This window comes from Mesoplodon bidens (genome assembly GCF_964165515.1).
Source record: "Mesoplodon bidens genome assembly, chromosome: 9".
NCBI classification, from domain to species: domain Eukaryota; kingdom Metazoa; phylum Chordata; class Mammalia; order Artiodactyla; family Ziphiidae; genus Mesoplodon; species Mesoplodon bidens.
Window position 1 is genome coordinate 30,828,278 of NC_138166.1, and position 12,792 is coordinate 30,841,069.

The 12,792-nt window shown below is 37.4% G+C and overlaps 1 protein-coding gene across 2 annotated transcripts in view; it reads right to left on the bottom strand.

Moving 5' to 3' along the window:
- Positions 1-12,792, bottom strand: part of SLC25A40 (solute carrier family 25 member 40) — a 54,498-nt gene that overhangs the window by 7,944 nt on the left and 33,762 nt on the right. For both annotated transcript variants that reach the window (XM_081243700.1, XM_081243699.1), the window contains 3 exons: positions 5,387-5,454; positions 3,572-3,696; positions 2,736-2,909 (listed from right to left, as the gene is read on the bottom strand). In XM_081243700.1, the coding sequence (XP_081099826.1) occupies positions 2,736-2,909; positions 3,572-3,696; positions 5,387-5,454 (367 nt within the window). The remainder of the gene's footprint in view (positions 1-2,735; positions 2,910-3,571; positions 3,697-5,386; positions 5,455-12,792) is intronic.

Sequence of the window (12,792 nt, forward strand, 5' to 3'; positions counted from 1 at the left end):
TTTAAATCTCTACTAAAAGACTTCAAAAGTTATAAAGAAAAAGGACATTCCTACAGCAAAAAAAGGTAACATGAAGATTTTTTTATTATGTACTTTAATTTAGACAGTACTGTACTGTTAGTACAGGGTTAAACAAGTTGGCCAGTGAAACACATCCATGCATATATGAAACTTTGATACAACAGGTGACACAACAAATCCTGGCAGCAGGTATGGTTATTCAATAAATGATGCCTGGATAACTATCCATACGAGGAGGAAATGAATACTTATTTCAGCCGTAATCCCTAATCAATTATGGATAAATAAATGGCCAATGAAACAGTGTCCAACCTCATTAATAATCAGGGAAATATAAGTTAAAGTGAGATACCACTTTATATTACTAGGTAAACAAAACTTAAGAACTTTTGGCAATAAAAGTACTGGTGAGGGTTTGAAATGAAGCAGCAGGAAGCTGATGGTTGTGATCTGCACAATCACTTTAGAAAAGGGTTCGATATTACCACATAAAATTTTAAATGTGTATATTTACATGAACCAGCAAATCTAAAACTGAAGAGATTCTTACACCCATACACGTTAAAAAAAATGTTCACAGCATTGTTTTCTCAGACATAAACACGAGTGAAAACAAAAGTTACACATGAAAACCAAGAATAAATCTTATATTTTTGAGTAAAATAAGTTATAAACCTCAAAAATAGGCAAAAGTCAGTAACAGTATTTAGCAGTAATACATACATGGTAAAACTTTTTAGAAACCAGATAAATGATAAAAATTCAGTGTAGTGGCTACCACTGAGGGTGTGACAGCGGAGGTGGACATATGTGTTTCATGATTTTAAAAATTCACTATTCTAATTCATATATTGAAGTGGTGACTTCACAGGTGTCCATTTTATTAGTGCACTGCGTAATTTATATCTTCATTACTTTTTATGTGTCAAATACAATTAAAAAATGAAAAAGTATTGGTCTAGGAATCTATGATGTTTCTATAAAGCATAACTGAACACAAAACGTTGAAGAAAAATACTAATGGAAAGGGAAAGATGCAGAGATGTGAACGACAGCCCAAGAAAAGGAGTAACTCAAAGGGAAAAAGGAATGTTAATACAAGGGTTCTCAATAATTATTTCTTCCAGGTTTTATTTTTTATTTATTTTTTTAAGATCTTTATTGGAATATAATTGCTTTACAATGGTGTGTTAGTTTCTGCTGTATAACAAAGTGAATCAGCTATACGTATACATACATCCCCATAACCCCCCCCTTGCATCTCCCTCCCACCCTCCCTATCCCACCCCTCTAGGTGGTCACAAAGCACCGAGCTGACCTCCCTGTGCTATGCGGCTGCTTCCCATTAGCTATCTGTTTTACATCTGGTCGTGTATATATGTCCATGCCACTCTCTCACTTCGTCCCAGCTCACCCTTCCCCCTCCCCGTGTCCTCAAGTCCACTCTCTACTTCTGCATCTTTATTCCTGTCCTGCCCCTAGGTTCTTCAGAACCATTTTTGTTTTAGATTCCATATATATGTGTTAGCACACAGTATTTGTTTTTCTCTTTCTGACTTACTTTACTCTGTATGACAGACTCGAGGTCCATCCACCTCACTACAAATAACTCAGTTTCACTCCTTTTTATGCCTGAGTAATATTCCATTGTACTGTATGTATGTGCCACATCTTCTTTATCCACTCATATGTCGACGGACACTTAGGTTGCTTCCATGTCCTGGCTATCATAAATAATGCTGCAATCTTCCAGGTTTTAAATGGAAACTTCTGAGATTCACGAGAGAAATACTGGGTTGGCCACGGGATTTTCCCATGTTACCAAAGACCCGAAAGAACTTTTTGGCCAACCCAACACTACTGAAGTATGCACATTCTACAAGTTATTTGTTATTTTTGCACTTCTTTTTCATGATTTTTCTACCGTTGTATAATTCAATGATTAGAACAATCTCAAATCTGATTTGTAACAGTCCCTACAGGACACTCAGTGGGGGAGATTTTTATCTTTAATAGCTGAAAAAAGTAGGAATCAATATAATTCACAGGTGGTCTTAAATGTATGTATGTATGTATTTATTGCCACACTGGGTCTTCGTTGCTGCACACATGCTTTTCTCTGGTTGTGGTGAGCGGGGGCTACTCTTTGTTGTAGTGTGCAGGCTTCTTGTTGTGGTGGCTTCTCTTGTTGCGGTGCGCAGACTTCAGTAGTTGTGGCACGTGGGCTCAGTAATTGTGGCTTGCAGGCTCTAGAGCGCAGGCTCAGTAGTTGCGGCACACGGGCTCAGTTGCTCCGCGGCATGTGGGATGTTCCTGGACCAGGGATCGAACCCGTTTCCCCTGGATTGGCAGGCGGATTCCTAACCACTGCGCCACCAGGGAAGTCCCTTAAATGTATTTTATAATATCTTGATTTGTAGTACTTTACTTATCTTACTAATTATGACTTAATTTTAAAGGTACTTTGCATTATCTAACTATGAATACACACCAATTAATGTTTAAAAAGAAATTAAACAAACACAAAGAGAAAAGAAAGCCAGGCTTGAATTAGAAACTGTTCATTCAATAAATACTTATCAAGATCTGAGAGCCCAACACTGGACTAGGAGTGTGTGGTCACTAAAGAAGATAACTTACCTTTAGCCTTAATGTGTTTAAAATTTAGTTGATTTAAAAGTGATATGTAAGGCAAACCTGCAGATAAATCCTACCTGAGAATGGTACATCTCTAAGAACGGTAGGAGCCCAGCCCCTCCAGAGGGAAATCCAACCATCTTCAGACACTTTCTTGCTGACAAATTGATGCAGTTCCTCGTAAGAAAACTTCTTAGATTGCATCTTGGTTCTAATCAATTCCAGTGGACTTATTACAGTTACTGCACCAACTAGTACAAACAAGCAAATACAACAAAAATAAAGCCATGCATTATGAAAACACACATGCAAAAATTAATATTTCATGCCTTTTTGTATTTTAAGCTTTTCTGAAATGAAGCAAACCTTAAATATCTTATGATACCAACCATACTGGCTCAGATTTTTTTCCTTGATAAAGGTATTTCACATCCCTTACTCTTTCTGGTTTCAACTCTTTCAAGAGCAGTTCCACAACCCTTATACATCAACCAGAACTACTACAAACCTCACTTCCACTGCACAGAGAAAAATGTCCTTCTGTGCAGAGGCAAATTTCCTTATGATTAAACTCTGAATCTCAAAGTCTATAAGAAAAATGATTAAAGACGTTGGCATTAATTTGACAGCTATCTGTTATCATCCTAAAATCTAGACTCTAAAGTCTAAAATCTCAAATCTAAAATCTCTGTCCAAGATTTGACAGGGATAGGCTGATCCCATCTCATTCTGATGGCAATCATCATACAATATGACTTCTAGGGTATAGATATTAACAAATTAGTACAAACTACCATGCAAAATATATCTTTACCAATACTCTGTATTTTAAACAAATTCTCTATGAATGTCAAAATTTTAAAACAAGCGTTAAGCAGAAATCAGAATGAAAATATAGTAATTTATTACTTACGTCTGGCCATAATTCCAGCAACAATTGGTATGCGGTTTTCATTTTCTCCTAATTTAGATCTCAGAAGAGCAGTTAATTGATCATAGCAGGTAAAATAAATAACTGTGGCAGGAACTGCCATCACTCTGTTAGAAACACAGAAAGATTTGTACAACATTATCAAAGGCTTAAGCATATTCTTATTATTAAATATAAGATAAAATCCTTCTATTTTATATAAGCTGAAAACCACAACAAATCAGCCATGAGATCAATTTTTTTTTTATTTAACAAATTATTAGTGTTTAACTTTGGCAACCAAAAGGTGTAAAGTACGGATGTGCTCTCCAAAGGTTTATATTGTAGTTGAGAAGTTAAGTTACATAGCACCCAGTCAGGTCATAAATAGGAAAAGACAAATGAGGACACTTCGCTACCTCCTTGACTTCTTCTGTTTCTGGTCTTCCTCCCCAACTACATTATGATAACATGAAAATCACTAAAGTTAAAAGTACAAGCACAATTGTAAAATTCTTTTGAACTGTGGACCATATACCATACCTACTTATGACTGAAAATAAATTACAATTAATGTCACTGGAATTATATAGACTAGAGTTTTGAGGAAATTCCAATGACTTATTCTTTTAAATGAAAATATCAAGAGGGAGTTATTAATTAAACACAACGTTGCAGGTACTATCATGTCATAAATATTAATGCAACAAAAAAACAGTCTCTGTTTATGGCCTAACCAAGGACATTTAACAGACCACACATGGAAATGCCTAATGTTCTACAGTGAAGTGTGACGATGAGAATGTAGGAACAAGACCGACTGCTGCTCTTGGATCTACCGCTAACTTTATAACCTCAGGCACTGTTTAGAATATATGCCTCAAAACTGACTAATTTGCTCTATAATAAGATAAATTAGAAAGAAAGGAGGCAGAGAAAGTCAAGATATGGGATTTTTACATTCAGCCTTACTAGCTTGTCATGTTAATTCATATAATAGCTAGTTAGTAGAGAATTATAACTATCTGGAAAAGGAAAGTATACATAGCACAATAGCTCTCATTATTTTAGTAAAATAAAGTCAAATGAACACTAAATTCTTAATTTCTGAACATGAAAAAAAAACTGCTTGTGCACCAAAGTGAACACAGCAGGCCCAGCTGCTCTAATCTGTATCTTCAGGAGGATCTATCTGCCTGCTTGACCTTTGGTCACCCCCAAGGAATTTAGCCCTTGGAATATTCCCTATAACAAGGTTTTTCTGTATGTCTGGAGCACTAAACCAGCTTGTCTAGGTTGATTTGTGCAAATGATGTGATTTTTGGTAAACATCTGCTTGCTTTTAAGGGGTGCTGGAGTTTTGGTAATCACAGCTGGTCACAAACAGAATGTGCCTATGTCACCAGCCCGCACGCAATACAAGCCCTAGACTCAGACTCCAGGGCTGCATGAGACAGAAACACTGCGTGTGCGGCTGCAGCTCAGTGCTGGGAGAAGCAGCACACACTCTGCAGTGTCACACGGGCGGGCTCAGGGTGCCTTTGCCTGGTCAACTCCTGTTGTGTCCTTTCCCCTTACTGATTCTGCTTCGTTTCTTTTGCTGTAATAAACCGCAGACATGAGTATCACCTTCTTTAGGTCCTGTGAATCCTTTCAGCAAATCATCAAATATGTGGATAGCTGTGAGATTCACAAAAAAATACTCTAGAAAATGAAAAAGCACTAACATTAAAAATGCATGATGTTGTCCAACGAGGCTGATTATAAGGCAAAATAACAACGATCATTTAGTAAGAAAAATATTAAAGTTCAACTTACAAGGTAGGAGGAAGGCCACTCCACAGGGATTTAATGCCCTCATTTCGAATGATTTTCAAGAAGGCATCCTAAAATTATAATAGAAAGAAGTGGTCAAAATACATACCTGAACCTTATATACAAAAAAGTTTATAGTGATAACTGATTGGTAACTTGTTTCTTTCAAGCACTTATTTCTAAAATAAAAGCTTCTCAGATTTATGTATGCCCATTCTTTAAAAAAAATAAAAAGAATTTTTCTCAACTTTCAAACACAAGTAAAGCATTTCTGGATGATACTTCCTGCTTACAGAATAAAATCTACATTACTCAGCTTGGGATTGTTCTACTTAGGGCTTAGAAGCAATGTTTTCAAAGATTATTATAAAAAGGAAGTGGACGAATAGCAGAGATTAACTCTCCTGTCCAATTATGAAATCTGAGAAAATATTATTTAAACCCAATATCTGAAGTCTCTGGAGAAGAACCAAAAGCAAGTAGAAACTATAGGGAAGCTTACTGTTGAAAGACAAAGTGCAATGAGTGAGATTTGCAAATTTACAGCTTTTTGCCTGTGGGAGTTGCAAGGAAAAGCACGTTTACTTGCTTGAGATGGCAAATATCAGAGTTCAGTCTGGTAGACTAATCAGAACGTTACAAGGGAAATCCTAGGAAGAAAGGCTGCAGAGGACATAAGCCCCCAAATTTAGAGACAAAATCAGCCACAAAACGTGGCTCACCACTAAATTATGCAACCCCAGGAGAAGACAACAGAGTTCTGGCAAAAACAAACAAACCCCCAGCAACTAAAGGCTGGGTGGAAATTTCAGCTGCAGCCCACCACAATGGTGCCTGAGTGTGAAAGGCTGAATCCAGCCAAAGTTAACTGCCTTCTAGAACAGAACCGACTCTTTAGAAGAATATAAAAAAAAAATCCACAGTCTTTACAATGCATTCTTCATAATGTTCACTATCCAATCAAAATTCATTAGACATAAAAAGAAACAAGAAACTGTGCCCATACTCAAAGAAAAAGTAGTCAACAGAAACCAACAGAGATGATTAAGATGATGCAATCAGCAGACAAGCATTCCAAAGCACCTATTATAAACACGTTCAAGAATTTAAAAGATGATGTATGCATAATGAATGGAAAAATTTGTAATTTCAGCAAGGAAATAGTTACTATAAAAAAACTGCCAAATGAGGGCTTCCCTGGTGGCGCAGTGGTTGAGAGTCCGCCTGCCGATGCAGGGGACACGGGTTCGTGCCCCGGACCGGGAGGATCCCACATGCCGCAGAGTGGCTGGGCCCGTGAGCCATGGCAGCTGAGCCTGCGCGTCCGGAGCCTGTGCTCCACAACGGGAGAGGCCACAACAGTGAGAGGCCCACGTACCGCAAAAAAAAAAAAAAAAAAAACTGCCAAATGAAAATTCTAAACCTGAAACGAAAAATTCACTAAGTGGGCTTAATAGCAGAAAGAAGACATCAAGGAGTCATTGGAGTTGAAGACAGAACTTATTAAATCTGAAGAAGGAAGAGAAAAAGAATGAAGAAAAATGGGAATTTCCTGGCAGTCCAGTGGTTAGGACTCTGCATTTTCACTGCCAAGGGCCCGGTTCAATCCCTGATCAGGGAACTATGATCCAGCAATCTGTGCAGCGTGGCCAAAAAAAGAGAATGAAGAAAAATTAGCAGAGCCTCAGAGACCTGAGGGGAAAATATCAAGTGGTATAACACAGGTTTATGTGGAGTCATAGAGGAAAGGAAACAGAATAGAACAGGAAATTACCTGATGAAATGATGACCAAAAACTTCCCCAAATTAGTGAAAGATATCAGAGCCCAAAATCTCAAAAAAAATCCCAACTGAATAAAAACAAACAGGGACTTCCCTGCTGGCACAGTTGTTAAGAATCCGCCTGCCAATGCTGAGGACACGGGTTCGATCCCTGGTCCAGGAAGATCCTACATGCCATGGAGCAACTAAGCCCATGTGCCCCAACTACTGAGCCCGCATGCCATAACTACTGAAGCCCATGCACCTAGAGCATGTGCTCCGCAATGAGAAGCCACCACAATGAGAAGCCTACGCACTGCAACAAAGAGTAGCCCCTGCTCGCCGCAACTAGAGAAAGCCCTCACGCAGCAATGAAGGCCTAACACACCCAAAAATAAATAAAATTAAAAATAAAATTTAAAAAAATGCTGTGAATTCAGAACACGATAAGAAAGAATTATTTAAAAAACCAAACCCAAACAAACAAACAAAAGAAAAATGACAAAATACATATAGGGAAAGGATGATAAATGAAGACTAACTTCTCATCAGACACATGAAAGGCCAAAAGACAATGTGATGACATATTTAAGGTGCTGAAAAAAAACGAAGCCAGAATTCTATATGCTGCCAAACACACTTCAAAAATGCTTTATAGAGACATTTCTGTAAGAACAAAAACTTAGAGACTGCATTGCCAAAATACCTTCACTAAAGAAATGCTGTAAAAAGTTCTTCAGGATAAAGGGTCATGATGGCACATTGTAACTACAATCTTCAGAAAGGCAGGAAGTACAAAAGAAATGGTAAATAAGTGGTTACATGTAAAATATGTATGTCTCTCTTTTTTCTTAATTATTTAAAAGACATAAGACTATTTAAATCAAAAATTCTAATTGTGAATTGTGGAATTTGTAAGGTAACAAGATGGACTATCAATGAAGCAATAGCACAAAGGAAGAGGAGGGAGTAAAGGATGTCAAGCCTGTAAGGGGTCTGAGATTTCACTCTACTTGCTAGTTAGCAAGTCAGCCTGCCACGGTATCATGAGAGATGGTTTGGACAGAACTCTCTGGGGTGAGACATATAGTTTATTACTTGCGGCAGTAGCAGCAGCCAGAGTATCAGCATTTTGATGCCTGTTTCCTGAGCCCCAATTTCCACAGGGCAATGTGAAGAAGGATAGATGACACCCAAACACACAGTGGGACTGCATTACAGGAAAGAAAATCTGACCTTAGGGAATCCAAATCCTTTATAATAGGAAGTAAGGATGCCATCCCCTTGCTCTAGAGGGAAGCACTGAATCTTCCAAGGTTATTCACTCTACAAACATCCTTGAAAAGATGGTCAGGAACAAAGGGCAGCCAGTGCCATGCTTACAAGATATGAAGAAATGTGAAACACTTTTGAAGAACTGTCTCCCTAGAAATGGGAATGGAGAAATCAATGTAATATTATTAAAATTCAAATAATCCCCAAAAAGGCAAGAAATGAGGGAAAAGGGGAGCAGTTAGGAAAAAAAAAAAAAACCCATACAGAGATAGTAGATTAACACCCAACCACATGAAAAATTATATTAAAGGACTAAATTTCCCAATTAAAAGCCACTATATCAACAGGGCTCCTGTAAAACAACAGATGATCACAGCTAAAAGAACTGCAAAAGTCTCAGATCCTATCTGAAGAGCCTCTAGGGTAAAAAAACAAGGCACAACTATATCACTGTCTTGGAGTAAACAAATGGAAAAAGAGGCCATATAAACACTAATATGAGAAAGCTGAAAGGTGGCTATATTACATACAGATAAAAGACTTCAAGATAATGAACATTACTGGTGATAAAGAGATTTCATTATAATAAAAATGTATCAGAAAACATATCAAGTGAATGTTCCTAATGAGAGGTTCAAAACCCATGAAGCAAACCTGACAACTAAAAAAGAAAACAGACAAATCCTCAATCATAACTAAAGTTTATTATATCCTCTATCAGAGAATGATAGAATAATTTTAAAAATCTGTAAGAATTCAGAAGATGTAAATGAAGCATCAGCCACCCTGACCTAATGGTTTATAGAACACTATACCCAACAACTGCAGAATACAGGTTTTAAAGTGCACTAAAAATAATCACCAAGACAGATCATACGTAGGTCCATTACACAAGACTCAATAAATTTCAAAAATCTGAAAACTTACAGAGTATGTTCCTTTGACCACATTGGAATTAAATTAGAAATCAGGAACAATAAGATATCTCGAAAAAAATCCAATTATTGGGAAATTGAATATTGGACTTCTAAATAATCCATGGCAAAAAAAATTACAAAGGAAATGAGAAAATATTTCAACTGATAATGGAAACACAACATCAAAATTTGTGGAACACATCTAATTTAGTGCTTTGAAGGAAATTTATGGCTTTAAATGCTGAGCTGAGAAAAGAAAGGCTGAAAATCAATAATCCATGTTTCCACCCAAGAAAGTAGAAGACAATGACCAAAATAAATCCAAAGAAGAATTCTGATTTCTGGTCCTATATGTAAAGAGCTTGGAAGTCATCACTTCCGTCCTCACAAGAAAAAACCTGAACAAAATGAAAAATCAACAACTCCTCTTAGACTGATCAGAGAATTGAGGTCACAGGTCAAACTGCTGCCTTGAACACTGTGTCTTTTTTCAGTAAAAAAGACAGAGACTCACTCACAGCTTAATAGAGTAGAAGCCCAAAGTAAGAAGCAGGAAACTAATAGGAAAACTTTATAATTGACAGATTGCTCAGTGTAGACTAACTCAAGAATCAAAAACTCTGAGGGGGCTACTGTGTAGGAGGGTCCTTATGCTTTCATGAGTTTCAGTTCCATGAGCCCTACCATATTCTCACTGTTAGGATCAAAGAAAAATCCCCTCCTGTTTCCAGCAGGGTAAGGGGAAAAGTAACCATTTTTGAAATATGCCCAAATCTCTATTCTCCTTAAAAAAAAACCTTACACTCAAGGGAAACTATTTTACTATCTGAGGAGTCTCCAGGAAAACCCAAAGACAACAGGCAAGACAAAAACTAGGACAGTAGAGGAAATTTTAGTCTCTGACAACACAGCTATAACAAGCAGTAAACATAGCCTAATGTCTAGCCAGATAAAGCTCACATTAAAGGTCTATCTACCTCAGTCTTTTAACCAAATACATCATGTCCAGCTTTCAACGAAAAGAATTACAAAGCATGCTAAAAGGCAAAAAATATAGTCTGAAGAAACAAACGAAGCATCAGAACCAGATTCAGATATGGCAGAGATTTTGGAAGGATCAGACTGGGGATTTTTAACTAACAATGATGAATATGCTAAGGGTTCTTACAGTGCTATCAGAGAAGGAGTAGTGGAGAATCAGGACTTTTACCATCACTTGACAGTAATGAGACTACCGCCCCCCACCAGTGGCAGTGGAAATCACAAGGGGAGTCAGAAATTCCACACCCACTGTCTTAGTCTGTTAAGGCTGCTAAACAAAACACCACAGACTGGATAGCTTATGAACAACATAAATTTATTTCTCACAGTTCTTAAGGCTGGAAGTCCAAGATCAGGGTGCTGGCAAGGTCAAATGAGGGTCCTCTTCTGGATCTCAGACTTCTCACTGTGTCCTCACAAGGCAGAAGGGGCAAGGGAACTCTCTGGGGTCTCTTTACTAAGGGCATTAATCTCATGAGGTCTCTGCCCTCATGGCCTAATCAACTCCCAAAGGCTCCACCTCCTAAAACAACTGCATCAGGCATAAGGATTTCAGCATATGAATTTGGAGGGGTACACAAACATTCAGACCATACTGTCCAACAGCAAAGAGCCCTCTCCCATACCCTATGTGTCAGTGGAGGCTGAGTGAGGAACCTGGACTTCCAGTTCTGCCCAGACATAACAGGGTGGCACCCCTCTTCCTGAGTTAACAGTGTCAAAAAGGCCAGTTAAAATAGAATGTTTAAATGAGATTCAGAGTTGCATAACATAATACTCAAAATTTCCTGGTTTCAGTAAAAAAGAAAAAATCACTTGTCATTTTAAGAAGCAGGAAGAGGGAATTCCCTGGTGGTCCAGTGGTTAGGACTTGGCGCTCTCACTGCCAGGGGCCCGGGTTCGATCCCTGGTCGGGGAACTAAGATCCCGCAAGCCGCACAGCATGGCAAATAAATAAATAAATAAATAAGCAGGAAGATGTCAGACTGAATGAAAAGAGACAATAAATAGATACCAACACTGAGACTGACAGAAATTAGAATTATCTGACAAAGATTTTAAAACAGTCAACATACGAATCACTGAATGATCACTTACAAACATGTCTGAAACTAATGAAAAATTAGAAAGCCTCAGCAAAGGAATATATACACAAAAACCTATAAATCAAAATGGGATCTTACAACTGGCACCACAGAAATACAAAGGATCATAATAGATTACTATGAACAACTATATGCCAGTAAAATGGATGACCAAGAAAAAAATGGAAAAATTCCTAAATGTACACTCTCCAAACACTGAACCAGGAAGAAACAGAAAATACAAACAGATGAAATGCCAGTAATGAAACTGAATCAGTAATTTACAAACAAACTCCCAACAAACAAAAGTCCAGGACCACATGGCTTCACAGGTAAATTCTACCACTTAGAGAAGAGTTAACACCTATCCTTCCAAAACTATTCCAAAAAATTGCAGAGGAAGGAACACTTCTGAACTCATTCTATGAGGCCAGCAATGCCCTGATACCAAAACCAGACAAAGATATCACACCAAAAAAGAAAATGACAGGCCAATATCACTGATGACACAGATGCAAAAATCCTCAATAAAGTATGAGCAAACCGAATTCAACAATAAGATAAACAATGATCAAAAGGGATCATACACCAGGATCAAGTGGGATTTATCCCAGGGATGCGAGGATGGTTCAATATCCATAAATCAATTATACACCACATTAACAAACTGAAGAATAAAATCCATATGATCATCTCTACAGATGCAGAAAAAGCTTCTGCAAAAATTCAACATTCATTCATGATAAAAACTCTCAACAAAGTGGGTATATGGTTATAGAGAGAACATACCTCAACATAATAAAAGCCATATACAACAAGCCCACAGCTAGCATCATACTCAACAGTTAAAAGCTGAAACCACTTCCTCTAATATCAGGAACAAGACAAGGATGCCCACTCTCACCACTTTTATTCACTATAGTTTATTCAACATAGTTTTGGAAGTCCTAGCCACAGCAGTCAGAGAAAAAAAAAAAAAAAGGAATCCAAATTGGAAAGGAAGAAGTAAAACTGTCACTGTTTGCAGATGACATGATACTATACATAGTAAATCCTAAAGATGCTAGCAGAAAAATACTAGAGCTCCTCAATGAATTTGGTAAAATTGCAAGAATGTAAATTAATACACAGAAATCTGCTGCATTTCTATACACTAACAACAAGCTATCAGAAAGGGAAATTAAGGAAATAATCCCATTCACAATCACATAAAAAAGGATAAAATACCTAGGAATAAATCTAAGGAGGTAAAATACTGAACTCAGAAAATTATAAGAAATTGAAGATGACACAAACAGATGTTCTTGGATTGGAAGAATTAATACCGTTG